The sequence below is a fragment of the Phyllobates terribilis genome, unplaced genomic scaffold, assembly GCF_046119375.1.
Source record: "Phyllobates terribilis strain yellow unplaced genomic scaffold, ASM4611937v1 Scaffold_12__6_contigs__length_324123572, whole genome shotgun sequence".
Classification (NCBI taxonomy): Eukaryota; Metazoa; Chordata; class Amphibia; order Anura; family Dendrobatidae; genus Phyllobates; species Phyllobates terribilis.
Genome location: NW_027362772.1, coordinates 42,225,053 through 42,251,117, shown reverse-complemented (window position 1 = coordinate 42,251,117; position 26,065 = coordinate 42,225,053). Strand labels below are relative to the sequence as shown.

Sequence of the window (26,065 nt, the reverse complement as noted above, 5' to 3'; positions counted from 1 at the left end):
TGTTTAGTATTTGGTCAGTATTTCACATCAGTATTTGCAAGCCCAATCCAGGAGTGGGTGAAAAATGCAGAGTTGGTGATTTGTTTCTATTATACTTTTCCTCTGATTGTTCCACTCCTGATTTTAAAGACTAATGTGAAAATCTGACCAAATACTGCTGTGTGAACTTAGCCTTACAGTCGGAATGAAACCTGGCTCTGCCTGTGGCTGTCAACCAGTTAAATGCTGCTGTCAATTTCTGAAAGTGGCAATAATAGCGCACCAGTATGGGGATGCTACATTGTATGTGCCTGTGATGTGATCGCGAGGCATGGATGGCTTGCTATGACAGATGGGATCTGTTGAAGACCAACGTGTCTGTCATTATGGAGCTCCTTTGAAGCCTAGCCTGTGGTATTGCTGCATATATTACAAGAAATCAGAAGATCACAGATTCAAATCCACTTAAGGGACAAAAACATAGTGAAAAGTAAAGAAAAAAAAAGTTTTAATAAATATGAAACAAAAAAAAGTCAATAAAATTTCAAATCACTCTCCTTTTCCACCATTAAAAATGAAGCTAATAGAAAAATAATTAACAAAATACACATCTGTAGAGGGACGCATCCAAAAAAGTGTGATCCATCGAAATATAAAAGTCATTAACCAGATCGGTAAACACTGTAAACAGAACAAAATTAAAAACTCCAATATCGAGGGTTTTTTTTTGGTCGCTGCAATATCACAGAAAAATTCACTAGGAAGAGATAAAAATTCCAAGTTCATTCCAAAATGGCATCAATAAAAAGGATATCTCACCCCACAAAAAATAAGCAGCTGCACCTCTCCATTCACTAAAAATGAAAACGTTTTGATACTCTAGAAATGACGACACAAACAAATATAGATTTTTTGCAAAGTTCCGATTTTTTTTTCACCACTAAATTTAAAAAAATATTGGACAAGTTTGGTATTGATGTGACGCGCCCCCTGGGCCATATTCTTTATGGGAATATCCGGAGCCGGATCAGATGGGGGTTGTAGTCTCCGAGTGGCTATGACCCGGTCCGTGCCCAGGGTGTCAAACTCAGTTGTATGTGGCAGTCCTACAGATGTTACTAAGTTCTTAATGTCGACTACGCCACCCGTTGTGTTGCGGTCACTGTGGCCGCCGCTGCAGCAGGGTCCGCTGAGGCTGATGGTGTAGGTGCAGCTTTTGATGGTATAACCCCCAACGGGTGGGGTATAGCCTCAGGGGGATCAGGTGCAGAGGATGGGAGTTGTGGTGATGCAGTGTAGACGGCAATCAGAGACAGAGTCGGGTTATGCAGTTTAGGATGTTTACTCACTGCTGATGTTCTGGTCACTCCAGCTTCGAGTGACCTCCCGAGCCGTGCTGCGTCCACCAGGTTCTGGATCCAGCCAACTCCCAAATAAGTCCGGAGCGTGACCCTGAGCTCTCCTTCTGTCCTTTCTCTGGCCGTCCCCACTATTGATCCACCCAGGTCCAGCTCCCTCGGGCCTTCAGTTGGGAGACCCTTGGCCTTGGGTTCCCTGACCCTCCTTGTGGTATGCCTTCGTGGTGGATGTGGTGGGTGACCGTGGCAAACGCTGCCCACGGTCTCCGGTCTCTGGCTGGGGAGTGTTTTTGCCCCCACCAGCTTGGGTTCCGGTACCCTGTGCCGACTCTTCACCCGGGGATTTAGTTTGGGGTCTTGGAGTCCTTTTCTTCTGTTTCCCCCTCTGGGTCTCTCTTTCTCCTCTCTCACTCTGGGTCTCTCTTCTCCTCCGCTCGCTGACTTTCTCTCTGCAACTGACCCTGTTCTTAGTTGGTGCCCACCTTATATACACCCTCTATGTGTGAGCTCAGGTGACCAGCACCCAATGAGCTCCTATCTTTACCCAGGCTGCTCCCCCTATCTGCCCCTACACTACTTGGGATGTACCACCCCCCTCCCACTCCAGCCAGGAACAGACTCGGTCGTACCTGCACATTTCTAAGTGGGAGTACCGTCGGCCTGTTCCTCGGAAATGGGATGTATGTAGTGCATGCAGCCTACCGAGCTCAGTTCCACACTCCATCCTTACCCGGGAGTGGAATATCACACCTCTGGGTTGAGGTGCAATATCCCTGTAGCAGCCGAATCCTCAGGGTGCTACATTCCCCCCTGTTAAATCACAGCACGTCCTCGGGCTGTAAGACAAAAACATCCAAACATACAAAATTTTTTTTTTTTTTTTTTTTTTTTGCATAAACATATAAAACATATAAAAAACATTATATATATAAAACATTCTCGTCGCCTCTGGCTCCTCCTCCGGTCACTGTGCAACGTGTGACCGGGTAAAGTGCGACAGTCTTTCTAGAAAAATGGTTTTCCTATAAAACCGGTAGGGGGCGCTTTAGGAAGCGCAACTATGTACAGGGATATGGCCGCTCTCAGTCCTCGGCCAGGTAAGGAGGGAAAGGGAATGGCTGCTCACAGTCCTCAGCCTGTGGGATTAAGGGTAAACGGGTGAACAGTTCACATCAGCTGGTCCCAACGGGGACTATATTTGCAGTAACAGTTTCTTTATACCCCGATCGGGTAACTATTTACAGCACCTGCTCCGCTGTACTCAACAGCGTCTTCCTCCCGCTCCTTCTTTGGGGATCTCAGCTTCAGACCCGTCCGGATCCTCTTGCTCTTCCTCCTCACATCGCAGCTCCTCCTCTGTCAGGCGATGCACATGGAGGGCGTAAGGTCCTTTGGCACACTTGTGCCGGGTAAAGGTGACCTCGTCCCCGATATAAAGGTCACGACCTCTGTGCCCCTCCGGCAGATGGGACTCCACATCTCTGCGCGTGACAAAGACGTCGCCGGGGGTGTTGTGGTCTCTGATGAAGCCCCACCCATGCTGCATATTGAACTTAATTACAGTCCCGGTGGTGCGGGGACTGTGCGCTGCACGGGGGTCCCTCCTGGTTCGGCTCTTCTGCTCGGCGCTCCTTATTTGGGCCTGTTGTTCCCGGACCCGCCTCTCTCTCCGCTCCCTCGCAAACTCCTCGAGCTGCTGTTGGCAGCACTCAGCACGCTCCGCTGCAGCTGCCCTGGTTTCTTGAGTGAACCCCATTAGGTCTTCTCCGGTGGGGTCCCACTCAAATTGGGTCTCTTCAAGCGGGGGCGAGATCCTTATCACGGGCTTCGGAGCCGGAATCAGGGGTGCACACATGGCCCCAACTCTCCTCTGGTGCTCCAGTTCATAATATTTCTGGGGCCAGATGAAAGGCTGCCCGTCCGGCCACGTGTGCTGGGCAAACAAGTCCTCTCCCAGACGCGGCACCCTTGGTTTTACGGGTGCGGGCGCGGTGGTGGTGGCGCCCGGGTTGCCCAGGCCTTGCGGCCAGGCCTGAGGCACCTGGAAGGTGAAGGGCACCGTTAGGACGGCGGCGCCCTGGGCTACCTGGCCTTGCGGCCAGGCCGGAGGCTCCGCGGAGGTAGGGGGCGCTGTTGGTGATGCGACGCCCGGAAATTCTAGGCCCTGCGACCAGGCTGGTGTTACTTCCTGTTTTGCCACGCTCGGGGTCGGTGCGTATGGCGTCACAGGGGTCGCGACGGCGGCTTCCGGTTGGGGCCTAGTCTGCGTCGGTGACATGGCATTTTCGGGCACAGCAGGGGGACTTTCGGGCTCTGCGACGGGGAGCTGGGGCAGGTAAGCGGTGTCCTGGTTTGGGGTATAGACGTCCCCTTTACCTGCCTCCATGCGTTCGGCTCCCTTCTCGGCGCCGTCTCCGGCCTTGGGTCCTCCCGCGCCATCCTCAGAGGCGGTCTGTCTCCTCATCTTGGCTGGCGTGCTCCGGGTCTTGGTTTGCTGGGCCATCTCTCGGCTCCACTCCGCCAATGTCTCTCGCTGTACCCGGGCCATCCTCCGTGCGAGGCCCTCCAGGGCAGTCTGTGCACACTCCCGGTCTCGGGGGAGCTGTGCAAGGACCTCCACTAGGCCTAGTGGGGTCGTGGTTTCCAGCAGGCTCCTGACCAACGGGTCGGTGCTGCTCTGCTCTTCTTCCAGCAGGCTCCTGGCCAGCGGGCCGGTGCTGCTCTGCTCTCTCGCCATCTCCGGGTGAGCTTCTCTGCTACTCTTCTCCAGGCTTCCTGCCTCCGGGTGCGCTCGCTCCAGACTGCTCCAGGCGGCACCCATCTTCGTTCTTTTCTTTCGTCTCCTCCCACTTCGAGGGCGGTCCCGGGGCCACTGGGTGACTGTCAGCTCCAGGGGCGGTTCTTTCACGCTGACAGACACCTCTAGCATCACAGTCTCTGTTGGTGGGGGCGGTTTCCACTTTTGGCGCCATTTTCGGTCCTGGCCCACGATGGGAGGTGGCCTCTCGCCACCCTCTGGCACGCCCATAATGGCGTCCGCTCTTCCAAGGCGGGAAACCTTTGGAAATGGCGGGAATCGCTTCCCAGTGGCGGGAAACTCTGCAGATGGCGGGAAAAAGCTGTTAATGGCGGACAACCGGCGGGAATCGACTGGTGATGGGGTCCGATGGCGGGGACCCTCCGGAACCGGCAGGAGACTTCTTCTTGAGGTAAACTTGCACTTTCCTTCAGGCACGCAGTACCCGGGTGTTGCGGGCACGTAATCCTGCCGACTACGCCAAAGTTGACGCGCCCCCTGGGCCATATTCTTTATGGGAATATCCGGTGCCGGATCAGATGGGGGTTGTAGTCTCCGAGTGGCTATGACCCGGTCCGTGCCCAGGGTGTCAAACTCAGTTGTATGTGGCAGTCCTACAGATGTTGCTAAGTTCTTAATGTCGACTACGCCACCCGTTGTGTTGTGGTCACTGTGGCCGCCGCTGCAGCAGGGTCCGCTGAGGCTGATGGTGTAGGTGCAGCTTTTGATGGTATAACCCCCAACGGGTGGGGTATAGCCTCAGGGGGATCAGGTGCAGAGGATGGGAGTTGTGGTGATGCAGTGTAGACGGCAATCAGAGACAGAGTCGGGTTATGCAGTTTAGGATGTTTACTCACTGCTGATGTTCTGGTCACTCCAGCTTCGAGTGACCTCCCGAGCCGTGCTGCGTCCACCAGGTTCTGGATCCAGCCAACTCCCAAATAAGTCCGGAGCGTGACCCTGAGCTCTCCTTCTGTCCTTTCTCTGGCCGTCCCCAATATTGATCCACCCAGGTCCAGCTCCCTCGGGCCTTCTGTTGGGAGACCCTTGGCCTTGGGTTCCCTGACCCTCCTCGTGGTATGCCTTCGTGGTGGATGTGGTGGGTGACCGTGGCAAACGCTGCCCACGGTCTCCGGTCTCTGGCTGGGGAGTGTTTTTGCCCCCACCAGCTTGGGTTCCGGTACCCTGTGCCGACTCTTCACCCGGGGATTTAGTTTGGGGTCTTGGAGTCCTTTTCTTCTGTTTCCCCCTCTGGGTCTCTCTTTCTCCTCTCTCACTCTGGGTCTCTCTTCTCCTCCGCTCGCTGACTTTCTCTCTGCAACTGACCCTGTTCTTAGTTGGTGCCCACCTTATATACACCCTCTATGTGTGAGCTCAGGTGACCAGCACCCAATGAGCTCCTATCTTTATCCAGGCTGCTCCCCCTATCTGCCCCTACACTACTTGGGATGTACCACCCCCCTCCCACTCCAGCCAGGAACAGACTCGGTCGTACCTGCACATTTCTAAGTGGGAGTACCGTCGGCCTGTTCCTCGGAAATGGGATGTATGTAGTGCATGTAGCCTACCGAGCTCAGTTCCACACTCCATCCTTACCCGGGAGTGGAATATCACACCTCTGGGTTGAGGTGCAATACCCCTGTAGCAGCCGAATCCTCAGGGTGCTACAGATGCAATTGTTCTGATGAGGAGAATCAAACTGCTATGTCACTTCCACCACACAATGTAGGCTGCAAAAGCCATTAAAAAAAAACAATATCAGAGTTGCGTTTTTTTTTACAATTTCACCTCACTTGGAATTTTTTTCTGTTTTCCAGTACACTATGTGGTAAAATGAATGGTGACATTCAAAAGTACAACTTGTCCCACCAAAAAGAAGTCTTCATAAGTAGAGATGAGCGTTGTTCTACTCGAACTGTTCGCCAATCTCAAATTCGAGCTGTTTTGGGCGGTGTTCGAGCCGGTCGGCGAACACGAACAATTTGAGAAAAATTCGGCTGTTCGAGGTTATGTTCGATAACTGTTCGTGCACCAAAATCATAACTGGATTTTTTCTCAGTAATGATGAAAATTAATGTTAATACGCAGTTTGAGTGTACAGCGGGGCGGGGGGAGGGGCAGGGGATGGATCTCTGCAGGAACAATGAAGATCTCCATTTTTTTTTCTCTTTCCCGCATTTGCAGTGGGGAGGTGCAATCTGTCAGCCTATCAGCAGCGCACACACGGAGCGAAGTGCTTTTTTTCACACAAGCAAGGGCATGTGTGATTGGCAGTGTATGTCACATGTCCTTGCCCTATAAGACCAAGCCATTTTCCCCGTCGCCACCATTTTCTCTCTGCTGCAGCTGCGTGTTAGACGGCACCGCTGTTGCTGTGTGCGCTATACCTTGTTAATTTCAAGCCAATTTTCGCACAAATATACAGATAGCTTGGGAGTAGGGAATAGTTGTGATTGCAGTCCTTTTAAGGACTAGGTTACAGCATTTCCTACGACTTTTATCAGGCAGGTCTGTGCTCTTAAATAGATAGATTGTGGGAGTAAAGACTAATTGTAATTGGAGTCCTTTTCAGGACTAGGTTACATCAGTTCCTATCAGTTTTTGCCAGGCAGGTCTGTGCCAGTGCTGTGCAAGTTTTTTTCACAGCATTTGGCTGAATCTAGCAAAGCTAATCCTTTTTGGCCTATTGCAGAGTGTGTTAGTCAGTGGAGTAGCCTATCTGTGTTGCAAGATATACCACCTGTGTATAGAATACCAATTTTTTTACTGCACCTAGTGAAGTAAAATCTTTTGGGCATAGCATCATTCTATTAGTCCATCTATACTGACCTCCATCAGGTTGCAAACTGAATATAATTTTTTTCTGAATCTAGCTCTGAAAAAATATTTGGGCTTCTAGCAGTGTGTGGGACTTGGTCTATTAGTCCATCTATACTGACCTCCATCAGGTTGCAAATTAAAAATATTTTTTTTCTTCATTTAGCTCTGAAAAAATATTTGGGCTTCTAGCGGTGTGTGGGACTTGGTCTATTAGTGCATCTATACTGACCTCCATCAGGTTGCAAATTAAAAATAATTTTTTTCTGCATCTAGCTCTGAAAAAATATTTGGGCTTCTAGCAGTGTGTGGGACTTGGTCTATTAGTCCATCTATACTGACCTCCATCAGGTTGCAAATTAAAAATATTTTTTTTCTTCATTTATCTCTGAAAAAATATTTGGGCTTCTAGCAGCGTGTGGGACTTGTTCTATTAGTCCATCTATACTGACCTCCATCAGGTTGCAAATTAAAAATATTTTTTTTCTGCATCTAGCTCTGAAAAAATATTTGGGCTTCTAGCAGTGTGTGGGACTTCGTCTATTAGTCCATCTATACTGACCTCCATCAGGTTGCAAATTAAAAATAATTTTTTTCTGCATCTAGCTCTGAAAAAATATTTGGGCTTCTAGCAGTGTGTGGGACTTGGTCTATTAGTCCATCTATACTGACCTCCATCAGGTTGCAAATTGAATAAAAAAATTTTCTGCATCTGGCTCTGAAAAAATATTTGGGCTTCTAGCGGTGTGTGGGACTTGGTCTATTAGTCCATCTATACTGACCTCCATCAGGTTGCAAATTAAAAATAATTTTTTTCTGCATCTAGCTCTGAAAAAATATTTGGGCTTCTAGCAGTGTGTGGGACTTGGTCTATTAGTCCATCTATACTGACCTCCATCAGGTTGCAAATTAAAAATAATTTTTTTCTTCATTTAGCTCTGAAAAAATATTTGGGCTTCTAGCAGTGTGTGGGACTTGTTCTATTAGTCCTTCTATACTGACGTCCAGCAGGTTGCAAATTGAATATAATTTTTTTCTGCATCTAGCTCTGAAAAAATATTTGGGCTTCTAGCGGTGTGTGGGACTTGGTCTATTAGTCCATCTATACTGACCTCCATCAGGTTGCAAATTAAAAATAATTTTTTTCTGCATCTAGCTCTGAAAAAATATTTGGGCTTCTAGCAGTGTGTGGGACTTGGTCTATTAGTCCATCTATACTGACCTCCATCAGGTTGCAAATTAAAAATAATTTTTTTCTGCATCTAGCTCTGAAAAAATATTTGGGCTTCTAGCAGTGTGTGGGACTTGGTCTATTAGTCCATCTATACTGACCTCCATCAGGTTGCAAATTAAAAATAATTTTTTTCTTCATTTAGCTCTGAAAAAATATTTGGGCTTCTAGCAGTCTGTGGGACTTGTTCTATTAGTCCTTCTATACTGACCTCCAGCAGGTTGCAAATTGAATATAATTTTTTTCTGCATCTAGCTCTGAAAAAATATTTGGGCTTCTAGCGGTGTGTGGGACTTGGTCTATTAGTCCATCTATACTGACCTCCATCAGGTTGCAAATTAAAAATAATTTTTTTCTGCATCTAGCTCTGAAAAAATATTTGGGCTTCTAGCGGTGTGTGGGACTTGGTCTATTAGTCCATCTATACTGTCCTCCATCAGGTTGCAAATTAAAAATAATTTTTTTCTGCATCTAGCTCTGAAAAAATATTTGGGCTTCTAGCAGTGTGTGGGACTTGGTCTATTAGTCCATCTATACTGACCTCCATCAGGTTGCAAATTGAATAAAAAAAATTTCTGCATCTAGCTCTGAAAAAATATTTGGGCTTCTAGCGGTGTGTGGGACTTTGTCTATTAGTCCATCTATACTGACCTCCATCAGGTTGCAAATTAAAAATAATTTTTTTCTGCATCTAACCCAGCCAATAGTTTTGGCCTAATACCACAGTTTGGCCACTCAGCTCTGCTCGGTTACCATCCATTGTTTTTTTGTGCAAACAACTCCAGAGTTGTGAATTAGTTAACCACCAAAATGAGTGGAAAAAGGCCTGCTGCTGGTGGAAAGGGGAATAGGCGTGTTGGGAAGGGGAAAAAAGGTTGTGTCCGTGGGGTAGGTGCAGAAGAAAGACCATCTTCCAGCCAAACTAAAATGTCTACTTCTTTTAGCGGACAATGTGATAAGATCCCTTTCTTACGGCCACGCCAATCGCTACAAATTCCAGATGAGGCACAAAAACAGCAGGTGCTTCAACGGATATCAAGTGCTCCTTTAAGTGGGCTCTCCTCCACATCAACTTCAACATCACAAATACTCCAGTCCTCAAAGGTGTCACCCAAATCGCACTTGCTTCCTCACAGCTCCCAAATCTCCAGCTGCCCGTCTGAGTATGAGGTAGAACAGATGGTTGAGTCTGCAGAGCTGTTTACTCATACTATAGCCTGGGAATCAGAGGTCGACTCCAGCGCTTCTGTGAATCCAGACGAGGAAATGATCTGCACTGATGCCCAGAATCTTTATGAGTCGGATCCAGGACCAGACGCAGAAGGTTCTGACCATAATGTAGACCCTCATTCCCAAACTGTAACTCCTGTTGGTGGAGACAATGAGGAAGACGATGATAAGACTCAAATACCTGATTGGAGCGACAACTTTAGTTTTTTGTCAGGGCAGGAACAGGTTGGCTCTGAGGACGACGGGTGTGATAACGCACAGGGTGATGATGATGAGGTCGGAGATCCCACTTACTGTCAACCCACAGTCAGCCAAGAGATGAGGTCAGCAGAGGAGGTGGAGGAAGATGCTAGGGACGACGAGGTCAGGTTGCGCCTTCCTGGACAGAGACGTAGTACTGGAAGCACGTCAACAACTGCATCCTCAAACACAACTCTGCCTCTCACCACAAGTCGTGGTGGCTCTTCAGGTCGCATGGGTGCTAAGCCTTGCATAGCCTGGGCATTTTTTCAGATCGATAAAGATGACCCAACTCGTGTTATCTGTAACATTTGTCAGCAAAAGCTAAGTAGAGGCGAAAAAATACATAGTTTGAGTACTTCATGCATGAACCGGCACATGGACATGAAGCATAAGTTGCAGTGGGAAGCTCAGTGTGCTACAATGCGGTCTAGCCGGCCGGGCCAACCACCGTCTGCCATATCTTGTGCATCCGCGGCCTCTTCATCCTCTGTGACTGGGGGGACAGCAGTCACACCTGTTTTGGGGCGCAGACCTGCCACCTCTTTACCCGCAACAGCCAGCGTGATTGGCAGGTCATCATTTTCTTTGGAGGTGGTAACACCAGCTGGTCTTGAGCGCTGTCCGACATCGATAGCACCACCTTTGGATCAAGGCAACCTAACATGTCCGCCTGCATCTTCCTCACAGACCGGCAGTTTGCCGGGGACACCCTTATCAACCCCGTCTAAGCACAATAGCCAGCCCTCGGTCCCTCAGATGTGGACAAGTAAAAGACGATTTCCTCCTAGCCATGAGAAAGCTAAGAGGTTGAATTTCACCATCTGCAAGCTCTTGGCTACAGAAATGCTGCCTTTCCGCCTGGTGGACACAGAGGATTTTCGAGACCTTATGTCCGTCGCAGTGCCCCAGTACCAGATGCCCAGTCGGCACTACTTCTCAAAGAAAGGTGTGCCTGCGCTCCACCAGCATGTCGCACACAACATCACCGCTTCTTTGAGAAACTCTGTGTGTGACAGTGTGCATTTCACCACAGACACTTGGACGAGTAGGCATGGACAGGGGCGTTACATGTCGCTGACTGGGCACTGGGTAACTATGGTGACAGCAGGACAAGGGGCTGCTGTCCAAGTCTTGCCGTCCCCACGAGTTGTGCGTCAATCCTCTTTATGTCATTTTTCCTCCACTGCTTCTGCCTCCTCAACCTCCTCTCGGTCTTCCACCTGCACCCAAAGCCTGTCTGGTCATGCCACAAGCTTTCTAACTGCGCAGAAGGGATCCTGCACACCTCCTTACTATGCTGGCAGTAGGGCTCAACGTCATCAGGCGGTTTTTACATTGAAATGTCTGGGAAATGTGAGTCACACAGCTGAGGAGTTGTGGTCAGCTCTGGAGAACCAATTTCATGAATGGTTGTCTCCACTGGACCTGAAACCAGGGAAGGCCGTGTGCGACAATGCTGCAAACCTGGGTGCGGCCCTTCGCCGGGGCAATGTCACACACGTGCCTTGTATGGCTCACGTGTTGAACCTGGTTGTCCAGCAATTTTTAGCCCACTATCCCAGACTAGATGGCCTTCTGCAGAGGGCACGGTCGCTGTGTGCTCACTTCCGCCGTTCGCATCCCGCAGCTCAGCGACTTACATCTCTACAGAAGTCGTTGGGCCTGCCACTTCACCGGCTAAAATGCGATGTGCCTACCCGGTGGAATTCAACTCTGCACATGTTGCAGCGACTGTGGCAGCACCGACAAGCCCTGGTGCAATACGTTCTGACGTATAGCCTGGGCCAACGAGATTCAGAGGTGGGGCAAATCACGCTGGAGGAGTGGTCTCAGATCAGGGACCTATGCACCCTTCTGCACAGTTTTGAAATGGCGACAAAGATGTTTAGTGCTGACGATGCCATTATCAGCATGACTATTCCGGTGATTTACATGCTGGAGCACATGTTAAACAGAATTCGGAGTCAGGTGGTGGCACAAGAGGAGGTGGAGGAAGTAGAGGAGGAGGAGTTGTATGCGGAAGGGCTAACATCTGCAAGGTCCAGACGGTCGGCAGCACCAGAGCGGCAGGCATGTGAGGGTGGGGGAGATGATTTTACCAGGGCGCATGGTAGCAGCCAAACTAGTGAGGAAGGTGCAGGAGCCCAGGAAGAAGTGGAGGACGAACTGATGGAAGACTCATCAGATGAGGGAGACCTTGATCACATTTCTGTTGTGCGAGGTTGTGGGGAGAGGACAGAGGAAGGAAGCATGATTGTTACCTCGCCACCAACACAACAGGGACTTGGTGCTCCTGGATGCGCAACACACATGAGTGCCTTCTTGCTGCACTACCTCCAACATGACCCTCGAATTGTGAGAATTAGAAATAATCCTGACTACTGGGTTGCCACACTGTTAGATCCCCGGTACAAAAGTAAATTTGCAGAAATTATTCCTGCCATAGAAAGGGATGCACGCATGCAGGAGTATCAGCAGAGACTGTTGCAGAATCTTACATGTGCTTTTCCACAAAATACCAGTGGTGCACGTAGTGAATCTCACAGTTCCAACTTGCCAACCGTGGTCTGCATGGAATTGTTCAATAAAGGGCCCAAAATTAAGATAACATAGATGGGAGAGGTCTCTATGAATAGGAATTCCTAAGTATTTGATACCCTGTGAGGGCCAGGCAAAGGGAAAGTTGGACTGGATGGAATCCTATATGGATTTAGGGAGGGAGACATCGAGGGCCTCAGACTTCGCTGCATTGATTTTAAAATTTTACCATGAAACAAAGTGATCTATTTCAGCCATAACAGCAGGGATGGATATATGTGATTGAGTGATATATACTAGGACATCATCAGCAAATAGAGAGCACTTGTACTCGGTGCCTCCCACCTCAATCCACCTAATATTGGGGTTATGGCGAATTGATGAGAGCAGGTGCTCCGTCACTAGGATGTATAAGAGAGGGGACAGAGGACATCCCTGCCTTGTCCCATTGGTGATTGTGAAAGGTGATGAAAATGTTCTGACGCACCCCCTGGGCCTTGGGACACCCGGAGCCGGACCCTTTTTGGTGGATGCTGGTGGTTGTAGTCTTCGTGGCGGCGATCCGGTTCCGTGGCTCAGGGCGGTCAAACCAGTGGCGGAACTATTTATGTGGTTTTGATGTTTAAATGTCCGACTACGCCACCCGTGGATTGCGGTCAGAGTGAACCGCCGCTACAGGGCAGACCGCTAAGGCTGGTGTTGTGGGTGCAGCAGAGCGTAGCATAACTCCCCACGGGAGGAGTATAGCCTCAGGGCAGTGTATGCGGAGGATGGGGGTGATGGTGCAGGGCAGCAGCAGTAACGACACGGAGTCAGTGATGCAGTTCAGGGCCTTTACTCACAGTTCTTATTATCCAGACCACGTCTGCAGGTAACGGCTGCCCACGTCGTACTGTGCTCACCAGGTGAGGGGCTCAGACAACTCCCAGATAACTTTGGAGCGCTTCACAGGACCCCCTTTGTGTGTCCTTTGTCTGGCCTTTCTTACCAACACTTCTGTCTGGCTGCCTCGGGCCTCCTCTTGGTAAATTTGGCGCCAGTTTCCCTGACCCTATGTGGTGCCTTCCTAGCGGGTGGAGCAAGGGGCTGCGCCACATAAAATGTCAGAGCCTCCGGTTTCTAGCTGAGGGTCGTTTCCTGCCTCCACTAGTTCGGGGACCGGTCTCGCCCTTTGGCCTGACCCCTCCACGCAGGTGGATTCGGGCGTGCGGTGGCGACTCGCCCGTCCGCACCCCTGGGATCCCTTCATTCCTCGTTCCTGGAGCCTTCTCCGCTCCTCTTCCTTCCTTCTCCCTCTTGCAGGCCTGGGCCTCTGTTACTAGGCCCGCCTCCGGAGCAGAGCTCATGCAGAGCCCCTGCTCCCTGCCACTTCTGCTCAGACTTCTCTGCACTGAACTAAGATGGTGCCCACCTTTTATACTCCCTTCTCAATGCACCCAGGAACTGCTTCCTCCCTGCTCCTGCACTGCAGGGTTCCCCTTCCTCAGTGTTCCCTCCCCCCACTCCAGCCAGGGACAGGGACTGTCGTGCCCATCTCAGGGGCATATTGGTCGCCCTGCCCCACGGCAATGTGGTGTAATGCATGCAGGTGTCGGGTCCTGATCCACACTCCATCCTTATCTGAGAGTGAGATATCACACCTCTGGGTGAGGTGCAATACGTCTGTAGCAACCGAGCCCTCGGTGCTACAGTTCCATTTATCTTCAGCCTAGGTGACGTATTGTGATACAGGGCCGTGATTTTGGCTATAAAAGGGTCCCCTAGACCCCTACCCCAAGCTTTTTAAGAGAATCATATATGGCGTGCCAGGAGACTCTATGGAATGCTTTCTCAGCATCCAACGAGAGTATCTACTTACAAATTTTTAACTGCATCTAGCCCAGGAAATACTTTGTGCCTAGTAGCAGTGTCTGCTAGTCAGCGGATTATCCCGGCTGTTAAGCAAGCTACACCACCTGTAGTTTGGACACTTAATTTTTTCAAAGGAAATGCTTCGGGACCACGGGATACTTAGTGAAGAGCATCAGGAGGCACCCCAAGGCATAGGGGCTGGGACTGGCACTAGGATGCCTTGCGGTGGACAGCCGAGCTCGATCCTTATAAAAGCTTTTTAACTGCAGCAGCTTTAGTGGACGCTACTGGAGCTGGAATTACGCGGCTGCTGGCATGAGACTTGCCCTCCAATAGATCCTTGTAAATGGATTTAAAGTGTATTCATTCAAATTAGAGGGACAATTTAAATTAAAAAGCTTAGAGCTGCCTCCACCACAGGGGGGCTCTCTCGACCCACCAGCGGACAGGCACCAGTATTGGGAGAGGGGGGCTGGCCGTCAGGGTTCACCGCGGCTCTGGCACAAACCCGGCGACACGGAGGTGGCACGGGCAGGAGCGGACTGGCCGTCTCGGCTTCTCACTTTTTGGATTTTAGAAGGGCATGACATGCCTATATCTGTGTCTCCCCCTCCTTTTACTCCTCCACCTCTTTTCTTTTCGCATGACTATATGTACTTGTCACTTTTCCATGTGTTAGTTGTGTCTTCTGAGCAGTTTGTCAGCTTTTGGACACCTTTGAAGGTGTTTTCTATGTGTTTCTATGTGTTTTTGTTTGCCTGTCATTGGTTTTAACGGTGTTCGAAGGTGTCCGACGAACAGTTCGACGAACAGTTCGGCGAACACACGGGTGTTCGACGAACCGAACCGAACTCGAACACTACGGGGGTGGCTCAACACTATTCATAAGTCTATGTGGACGACAAAATAAAAAAGTTATAGCTCTTGGAAGAAGAAGAGGAAAAAACAAAAATGAAAAAACAAAAATTGGTTATGTCTGTGAGGGCTTAACAACCTCAGTGATGGCAGCCGCGGCTGTAAGTGTTGGGATTTCTGCATTAGTCTCATTCTCCGGACTTAATAAATATTGATATTTTGAAAATTGTGATTTCTATAATTCCAGAACTTTTCTTTTCTGGTGTTTCAGTGTTAAAGTTGTCCAGTTCCTCCTATGAAAATGAAGCAAATGTGAACAGGTGCAAACTGCTGTGACTGCATTATGTAAAAATAAAAAAATACAGCAACACAATGAACCCAATTCATCATAGACCAGTGATATTCATATCAGTTTTGACGAGAGGGCATGCTGGAGTCAGAAGCTCCTGTTTTATGAACAAGTGTATGACTCTTCTTGAATCTGGAGTGTCTGACCAATGGCGAGCAACTTCATACGTGACCCCAGAAATCTCACTTCAGTAAGGGACTGGGGTGAGATTTTGATGTACGAAGTGCCGCAACTTGTCGTGAATTAAGACTAGCTGTGGTGTCATGCCCCCACTGCGCGTCTCCAGCCCAGCTACACCCATTTTAGAAAAGCTGTGGGAAACTGATGGGGAAATGCCAAAAGTTGGGCAAAATCAAGGCATCACCTATATATTGCAACTATTCAAAGCTTTTATGCCAAAAAAGTTTTGTTGAGTTGGGCCCATTGTGTACTGCAAATTTTGTGTAAACATTGAATTCATTGATTCATTTAAATGACATTAATGTCAAATAAACTAAACTTATAACATTGACTACCAACCACAACAAGGCGGCCTTTTCTTAATGAACACTTAACCAACCTTTAAGGGTGGCTTAAAAAAATTAAAGTCTCGGGTGGCAGTCACTGTTTAAAGGTTTGTGCCATGCAATCTTTGTGAGTCAGTCATAGAGTTAGCCCCTTCATGATGAAGCCAATTATTTCTACTTTTGCATTTTTGTTTTTTCCGTCAACTTCTTTCTTTATTTTTCTGTCCACATAGACATATGGTGACTTGATTTTTTGCCGGACTAGTTGTACTTTTGAGTGACATCATTCATTTTACCATGTAGTGAACTGGAATCAAGATAAAAAAAAATTCAAAGTGAGGAGAAATAGCGAAAAAAACAAAATTCTGACTGTGCATTTGCACTTTACAAATATATCTCTATAGATTATCCTTAATGACTAGAGCTATTATTGCTGCTCTGCTTCCTATTTTTAACTATAGGTTATTTTATCGTGTCTTGTTGTTCTGTGCTTTTTAACTATTTCTGTCTTATTTTTGTGTCAAATAAAATTATGCTATTAATTCAAAACATTTATTTTAATTTATTATTTGTTCAAGTAGTATTTTCTTTTTTATGTTATGCATTACCTGCTTGAATAGTGCTTTACGGTGCACATACTTATATTGTTACGTCTTAATGTTATTTTCCTTCTTACCTAGGTGCAATGACAAGCACAGAGGTCTCCAATAGACCTCCAGCTGTCATACCAACCCATCAGCGACCTGCAAACATGTCACTGGCACGCCGATGGGCACATGGAATGATGAGCCCACTTGCCAGCGTGTGGTAAATGCCACCATCAGAGATTGGCAGCAGCATTTAACAGATTAACAATCGCAGGTGGAGCTATGTGACAACCTTTATTAATTATCCAGGACTTTCTGGGTATCCCGTGAGCCCATTCCATACACCCACTTCGGCCATACATATACAGTGCATGTCTTGAAGGGGTTAAATTATGTTTTTCTTGGCTTCGATGTAAATATTTTTATGCCAATAATGACAAAAGTATTCTCGGAGTTATACCTTTTTTGGCTAACCAGAAATAAATATATATGCAAGCTTTCAGAGCACAGATGTTCCTTCGACAGGCAAGATTGCAAAAGAATTCATAAGACAAAAGACACAACATTTGAGAGATGTTACACCAAGACATTTGTTCATGAGGTGTAAGTTGTGATGCCTCCTACTGATAAGTTTGGAGGATAATGTTTTCCCACAGGTGTGTCCAGTTCACCTGTGAGAAAACATTTCTCTGGCCGGGGACACAGTATGAAAGATCTAAAAATTTGTATACTAAAAGGTGACTTCAAGATCAACAAAAAATGAAAAATTTGGGAATTTGGCATCAGAGACTGTACACCATAGTGCAGAAAACTCAGTCTATTTCAGAGACTGTACACCATAGTGCAGAAAACTCAGTCTATTGTGTAACAATTAAAGTATTGTTCCAATTTGCTGGCTTAAGCGAATTCCTAAAAATATGACATGAATACAGAGGATAGGTGGTAGAACAAGCCTAAGAGCATCACAGTCAATGGAGTAAGAGGTGGACACTTACAGTATGTGTTTTTGTGCTTTTATGAAGTTATGAAATGTTGTAGATCTTGTGATGACAAGGGCCTGAAGCATATGGGTGGAGAGAAACTCTTCATGTGAAATGATGCCATAAAATAAAGCATTATAGAGAAACCAGGGAAGTAGCCTGTAGAGTTAAGATCCTAGGCTGGGAATGATTGACAAGTCTGAAGAACCTGCATAAACAAGGACAGACACCTGGAGAGATCAGAAATAGTGCACAGTTGTGGAACCGTTCTTCTGTCGTGAAACATTTAAAGTAAAAATGCCTCCATATTGGATGTCTGTAAATGACGACACAATGCCTGGTTTATCATTGCAGCTAGTGCATACTCAGGACACACTTCAGAGGACATACTGACATTTGACATAATGCCCCCCTCCCACCTCTTAAACATAAATCATGTGGGAATCTTGTAATTTTGGGGATGTTCCCAGGTCCATTACATATAATTATTATAATAATCACAGAGTTGTGGATTCATCTCAGGATCTTTATTACACGGAAAAGATTCACATTTATTACAAAAAATAAATAAAAGTAAGTGTAAGGGTAATTTTTTTTCTATATAATTCTCAGTCTCTAAATTCTGTAGCCTGCAGCATCTAAAACCACAGCCGATACCGTGGGTCATTTGAGGGGTTGCTGAAAAGACGAGCCCTCCATGGGGGAAACCAGAGCGGAGCCCAGGTCCTAAAAACGGCAGTTGATGCCTGAAAATACAAGAACAGCAAGGGATAATTCAATAAAATTTAATTTTTCGTGCGTCCAAGAGTCCCCACGTGTCAGTCTTATGGTCATGTACCCTTAGTTCAAGTGTCATAGTCCTATACCCCAAATGTCAGTAAATGTCAAGGATTTTTTTACCTGATCTGGTCCCGCATTATTCCGTATTTGCTCCACTGGAGGATTGGGAGCTTCATCAATTCCACTATCTCCATCATCACTAAGCCTTGGTGATGATGATGGTGATGAGATGGTATCTTCGACGTCTTCAGGAACCTGAATGGCGCAGTCAACCATACATGAACAGGAAGCTTCTTGTTGATCCTCTTCTGGTCCTACAGAAACATCTTTTCCTCTAGGGGATCTCGGATCAAATGTTGCAACAGTGTATGGGAAATTTTCTTCCCCCAACCTGTCCAAAGATAAATCAATAAGATATGGTTATCAGTCCTGGGAATCATTGGAACCAAATCTTCTGAATATTATACACAGAGCAACTACTCACCGGCAAGATACTTCAAAGGGGTCAATCCACACGGTGAATTCCTTGGGCAGTGCTAGGTCATAATATCTTATTTGACTTAGAGCACAAGCCTCTAGAATGCTTTCATCCTTGTCCTGGCCATTGATTCGGATACACCTAAAAGACAAAAATGAGCCATTAGAGATAAGATGTCGTTAGCACAACATAGGGAATTTCTAGAACGTCTGAAAGACCAATATGGAAATTTTCTGGGCATATCTGGTGATGCCACTGATGACTTACCTGTAGGCTTGTCCTTTCATAGGGGTCTCTGGATACCAGTGCCCAGTGTATTTTTTACATAGTATTTCTGTCAAATGCTCCCCAAATATGTCCATTTTGGCCGAATCCAATTTTTGAAATCTGTTGCCCACAGTTTTTATGTAGTCCACTCCGGTCAACAGTTCCTGCCTCATTGCTACTGGAATAGAATTCATTGCAGCCATTTTATCTGAGAAGAAAAAAGAGAAATATCACTTTTATAGACATGTTGTTTATAATATGTACATTTTTATTTATACTGTTGATTGGTGTAGGTGTCAGAGGAAGAATTTCAGCCACAAGATATTTATAGGGAAAGTACAATATCAATAGATTACAAAACACCCTCTAACCAGCTTATTGATGATGAGATGTAATAGGTGAAGTTAACAAGTTTCATTTTATAGTATATTTGTGAAAGTAACATTTAAAGTTGGTGTTTTCTGGAGTTAAACCATTGCAGTAGCCAAGTGTCCTGATAAATGATATTGGGAAGCAGATGGGTTGTCATGGCAGAAAGAGGGGCTACTGGAGGCCAACATGGCTGCCATCCCCTTTGAAGATCAGCCACGGACTGAGCTACATAAGAAATTTGCATTACTTCCCTGTTTTGCCAATTCACTATAAAGGCTTTAAAAATGTTTGCTATTTCCATGTACACAAAAAGATTGATTAGACAAAGTATAAAGTTATTACCCAAATATTGCAATCCAATTTTGTGTCCCCACAAAGAACCAAAATACGTAACATCCATCCAAAAAAGAAATGTGTGCCAGGAACAAAATAATTAACAAATGAGCATTGTTAAAAAGTATTAAACTTTGTTAAATCTAATTTTAAAGCAACATACATATAGAAACACTGGATACATATAAAATTTTGGTGGGTGAGCTATTATGGGGAACCCTTACCTATGGTTAAAGATAGACTAGTAGACAAAATGAATTTGTAAATCAGAATTAATTATTTACAAACATATTTTCTCTACATGTCTATATTTAACCATATGTAGGGGTTTCCCCATAATATCCCACCCACCAAATTTTAATATGTATCCAGTGTTTATACAGGTATATTGTTTTTAAATTAGATTTAAAAAAAATAATACTATTTGTTAATAATACTCATTTGTTTATTATCTTCTTATGCTATTTTTTTCCTGGCACACCTCTTTTTTAGATGTTAATGTATAATTATTTAACACATAAATGGCATGAAGGAAAAAAATGTCATTATGGTGTCCTCACTTTCCCCGAGAAATGGTAAAGAAACAGATGAAAACATTGGAGGTTGGCCAAAATGGTATAAATGGAGGGAACAAAAGTATCAGCTTACCACTACAAAAACAAGCCATCCAACAACTCCATTGACCAAAAAAATACAAAAGGTGAAAACGCACAATGGCTATTGTAAAAAAAATGATAAAATTGCATTTTTGCCTTTCTGTGTTACCACACCTGATTTTTCCCCCTTTTCTCTGTACATTGATAAATTGAATGGTGCCCTAAAATAAAACAACTCTGCCCATAAAACAAACTTCATACTCCACTTTCAAAAATTGAAGGTGCAACAATGAAAATTGACCTTGACAAGAAGGGGCTATTATTATAATGAAAAAAAGAAGCCAGAGAGTTACAAGGTGCTTCATAAGAAGAACTGGAGGCTAACTGCACTTGTATCAAAGACTTAACAATTTTTTATCTAATATGATTAGAAAAAGTAAAAATTTGTTAAAAAATGCAAAAGTGAGTGTCAAGGAAGCGTCTTACTGGAAGAGAGTTTGCCAGCGTTATTACAGGTTGGGGGCATCTGGAGTCTATGAGCCCCATGTATAAAAAGGGTCTCAAAAGAAAAAAACATTGATGCCCTCAGCAATTGATCTACTCCTGTAACATAATATACCAGTAAGATCGGATATCAGGGTGGTCAGTCCGTGAGACATTTCTATATCTATATGAAAAAATCTTGTCCATATGGTCATTGTGCACTTACCTTACAGATGAAGGAAGAGAAGGAGCTCAGGGAAAGTCTCTGTGGTGCAGGATGTGGAGTAGCAGGAGGGTCTTCACTAGGAGATATGTGAGGGCAGAGTGGAGACCCTGCTTTATATCAGTGTAGACTTGGAGGGGTCACTTGATTTCTGCCTTTGTTTCCAACATTGTAGGTATCAGGTGGTGTAAATCTAATTTACATAACACAAGTCATTGAGTAAGTTAAAAAAAAACAAAGGAAAGCAGAAGTAATGTCTCCCCTGCCCCCCACCCAAAAAAATATATATATTTTTTTTTTATCTACAGTATTTAGTATAATTTGTATTTAATTCATGTTTAATCATTTTATTGTATTTTTATTTGTCTATGTAATTGTTTGTAATATATTGATTAGTCTATGTATCTACATATCTATTTTCTATATTTTTTATATTTTACAATTTATTATCTATATTTTAATATATTTATATCATTTATTTATTTTTTTATCAGTTTAGAAAGATCATTATCTAGCTATCATCAATCCATTATCCATCTTTTTATCTTTCTGGGGCAGGGTGCAGACTATTGTGTTTTCTCTCGTCCATGAGAATCGGGTTGACTATGTAAATCCCACTCTGATGGAACTCTGATCACAGTTTAATCACAGTTTGATAATATGGTGATCCGATTCTTTTGGAAGTGTAAAAGACGGAGAAAAAATGTCATCAGAATGCAGTCTGATATTTTCCACGGACTTTCTGATTTTAATGACTGAGCTCGATCTGAATATCAGATAAAACTCGGCCATGCTACAATTTTTTTCCCCTGACCATCTCTGTCCAAGGAAAAAAAATCAGACATGTGCAAGGCCCCATAGAATAACATCAGTCCGAGTGTGTTCTGATATTTTGTCGGATCACACTCGGACCAAAAATATGATCATGTGCATGAGACCTAATATCTACTTTCATACTTTATGATATGCATTTTTTTATTATTACTCATCTATTGACCACTTGTAACTTTCTATGTTTCAATGTACTGTATATATACTAGTTATATTTTTGTATCTAACATCTTTCAATCTTTGCACTTTGTTCATTTAATAATAGAGATGAGTGAATAAATTTGAGGGGAATAAGATTCTATTCATTAGTCAAAATGCATACTTTAATTGTTCACTTCCATACGGATTCAGCAAAATGTTAGCAATTGTCCGCCATTGTTTTTACCTCTAAAGCGGAAGCAAAAGTTTAAAAAAGTCCATATGCTCACCTTACAGCTCACTACTTGGTCCCCTCCGCTCCTCATTGCATCTTTCAAACACCAACGATTGGATTGAAAGCTTCAGTCCTCTTAAGTTGGACTGGGACTTCCCGCTCTAAAGATGCCAGGATCTTTCTGCACTTGTGCACTCAAGGTCATGGTGCCCATCGTGACACTCAAAAATTTGTGATTTTTTTCAGAGCATGAGAGTCCAGGGATTTCAGCCCTGGTGGCAGAGATCAAAACATGAATTGAAAGCCATAGAGGTGGACGGTGAGCAGTGGAGGGTCTGGAGATGTGAGCATTGACACGCGTAAAAGGATTTCTATTTTCATATTAAGTTTATTATAGTCTGGGTATTGGCAAGACCCCATACAATAATAAGTGACATTAAACTTGAGAAGAACATCTCTGCAAATTGAATTTGCCTTAAAAAAAATATATGAACAGGTTAATTCTAATTTTGCCAGATTTACTCATCTCTAATTACTAATATCACATTTAGATAAATACGTGTTCAGTATCTGATTATATCTGTCTGTGGAATATCAGATGTTCATTACTCGCTCAGCTCTTATTTTATCAGTATTTAAATTATATTGTTTTGTAACAAATAGAATTTACTGAATAGATGGAATCTTGTCCATTTTGCTCCTGTGGACTCTTCATATTGATGTAATGCAAACTGCTAACTACTTGGTTAATATGTTAATTCTTAGAATTTCAGGCCCTAAGTTACATAAACACCTTTTCTCTTTGTCTTCTCCAGAAACAAGTCAGGTATTTATGCTTTGGTATGGGCAAAGGTGCCCTTTGTTATTATGTATTGATGTTAAGGAATTTTCTATGAGACACAACAGGCTCCACAAAGGTCTCACCTGTCCAGAGCCTTGAAATCTCATTATGTACTAGTCCAGACTTATTACCATCTCTATGTCAGAGAATCTCCCACCATTGTCAACAACTCAGCATGAAAAGACATGAGCACATACATGGGATCCACCCAAGACAACTGTACACACCCGGCATTTCATATGTAGATGACAAGGAGCATTCACTGGAAAACAATTATATGGAACCTTTGATAGATAAAGAGATGTATGTAAGGAGAATGAGTCTTTATTCCCTCAACTGCTCCTGCATATAGACTTGTAAAATGAGAGTATACCAGGGAAGTGCATGACCATCTCAACAAAATGATGTGCTGGATATGTATGTAGATTAAAAAGAAACACAAGATTATGGAATATATTGAACAAGTCCACATACAAATTTGCACATTGAATATACACTCTGCAACAGCAAAAATGCAATACCGTGAAAGAAAAGTTGGTGATGTTTGAAAATTACAAGATGGACACATGTTACTGATCTGCAAATGATGGAAAAAATTTAAAAAAAACATGTTTAAAACTTCTCGATTCATTCAATGCGGTGTATGAGTACCATGTGCAGAAACCCGTCAAATAAGTCTTGAGAAAGGCTCATTTGAGCCGAAATGTTGCTACGCCATATGGGCTAAATAAAGTCCACCTATATTTTGGTAAATATTAGAGTGCTGCCTATCTTTTTTCTTTTCTATTTATGTTAGCAAATCTGGATATTTTGCTTGGGAGGCGTTTTTTGCACCCACCTTACATTTCTCTAACGGTCTGTTCCATTTTTTTATTTTTGATATCTATCTATCTATCTATCTCTATAATTATTTGTATCTATCTATTTCGATAATTTAATGATTTACAAATAGAGATGAGCAGAAAAATTTAGTGGAATTTAATTCTACTTGAATTTTACAAAAATCCCCTTTTGACAAAATGCATTTGTTTTCATTTGCTTCCATGCAGATTCAGTAAAATGACATCAGCCGCTGATCACCATCGTTTTTAACTGTAATGGGCCATTAAAAGTCTAAAAAATAATAACTGGAAGATAGAAAAATAAAGAAATAATTACTGCTGCAGAATTCAATGGCCAAAGCTTACTTCCCATATACTGTAAGAATATAAAAAAGGTTTAAAAGTAAAGTGAATTTGTAAATTGACAAAGTTGGAAACACTTGAGAAAAATTGTTTCAGTCTCCAAAGTAATTCAAATAAACAGTGAAAATATTTGTGTTACTCTCTGAGTTCTGTAAATCCTCTATTTAAAGTGTGATAAAGAAAAATGGCAAAAGAAATAACTGACTTATAGATCAGAGATAAAACATAAGGGACCTTCTTTTCTTCTCCCTCTCGCCCATTAGTTTTATTTGCTGTTGAATTTCCAGTTAATCAGGCCTGCAGGATTTCCATCAATAGCCTATGGACAATTCAACCTTTCGAAAACTGCAAAATGTCATATTATAATTCCCGATTCCAGAAGCAACTCTATTGTGAGACAGTAGATATAGATTTATGCAATTCTTTAATTTGCTTCAGTTGGGAATGGTCATCTTCATACGGCAGTCTCCAGTTCAAGAAATAATCACTATTGCTCTTTATTTCTAGCATAAATGTATGCTTGATTAAAACAATTCTGAAAATTGATCTTCAGATTTTAAATTGTAACCCACTGAGCCTGTGTTAGTTTCCTTTGTGCAAAGAGCTCTGATAGGGGAAGATGCTGCTCCATCTGCGGTCATTATGAATTGTGGTTAATTGTTTTTAGTTTTACAAAATCAGGTGGGCCATACATCACTAACATCCTAAGATTTCTTTTGCAATTTTGCATTTTTTTGAGGCAATAAACAATGACAACATATTACGAATATCAACTTGACTTGGGTTAAAAAGACGTTCCTTTTTCTTCAGACATGTGCATATTGCACAGGTAAATAGGGCCCCTTAAGATACATTTGACATAAGGATTGGGTGCTGCCCCGGTGAATATAGAAAGCATACACTGTAAGGTATATGTGTGCACTAGAAAAGGGGAGTTTCACCAGCTCACCTGAGCAAGATCGTCTTGAAGCACGGATGTGAGGAACTGCTCACAGTGATTCCATAACATGAGAAAAAAGATTTTCAGTTTCTTAAATAGTCCAAAATCCTTTTATTGTAGAAAAAAATTTATAAAATCAGATTCCACAGTCATGATATATAGCCAGGGGAACGCATTTTAAAGGCAGGGCTTGCGTTCTTTGTCAAAACTGTTTTGCAAAGGGTATACAAATAGTATATATACAATTGTTCACCAATCAGCATAAAAACTGAAAGTCACATGATACATAGATCCACGTATAAATGTTAAAATAGATTTACAAAATATACACACAAATTTCCATAAAAAAATCGTATGACAAAGAAGATTACGCATGTACAGATGATTTACTCGCTATAATGGAACAATAATTCTCTCCACAAATTCAAGCCATTTGGATGGCAGGTGTTTAGGTGATACATCCAAAATGATTCTCGATCAAGTAACCGTCCTCTGTTGTCTCCACCCAGAGGATTAGAGGTAAGTTTTTCAATTCCAAAGACCTGAAATGAAGATGTCTCTCTATTGTGCTGTTCAATAAATTGTCTGGAGGCACAAGAGATATTATGATTAGTGACATTGTAGATATCACTCAGATGTTCTGCCACTCGTTGTTTTAATTTTCTTATAGTGCATCCGACATGTAACAAATTACAAGTAGTGCATTTTATTATATACACTACATAACTGCTGTTACAGTTCAAATAACCCCTTATATTGTGTGTTTCATCTTGATTGGTGTTGGTAAAAATTTTAGCAATTTTGATATAGCGACAAATACCGCATCTATGGAAACCGCATGCATAAAACCCTTTGCAAATAAGCCATGTATAGCATTTTTGCATATTATTAGAATGACTTGATGATAATAATCCTCCTAGTGTAGTGTTTGTGCTTTTTTTTCAACCACCAAAACTCCAGAGTCAAGAATTTTTGATAGTACAACATCTTCATATAAAATAGGAAGATATTTTAATATTATATTTTTAATTTGATGAAATTGT

General features: G+C 43.9%; 1 protein-coding gene across 1 annotated transcript; it reads right to left on the bottom strand.

Annotated features, from left to right (window-relative positions):
- Positions 1 to 15,087: 15,087 nt before the first annotated feature.
- On the bottom strand, positions 15,088 to 19,019 carry LOC141171675 (protein BTG4-like). The gene is made up of 4 exons (XM_073655337.1): positions 18,847 to 19,019; positions 18,586 to 18,720; positions 18,222 to 18,492; positions 15,088 to 15,192 (listed from the first exon to the last, which is right to left on the bottom strand). The coding sequence occupies exons 1-4, from the start codon at positions 19,017 to 19,019 to the stop codon at positions 15,088 to 15,090; spliced, it is 684 nt and encodes a 227-aa protein (XP_073511438.1).
- Positions 19,020 to 26,065: the final 7,046 nt, after the last annotated feature.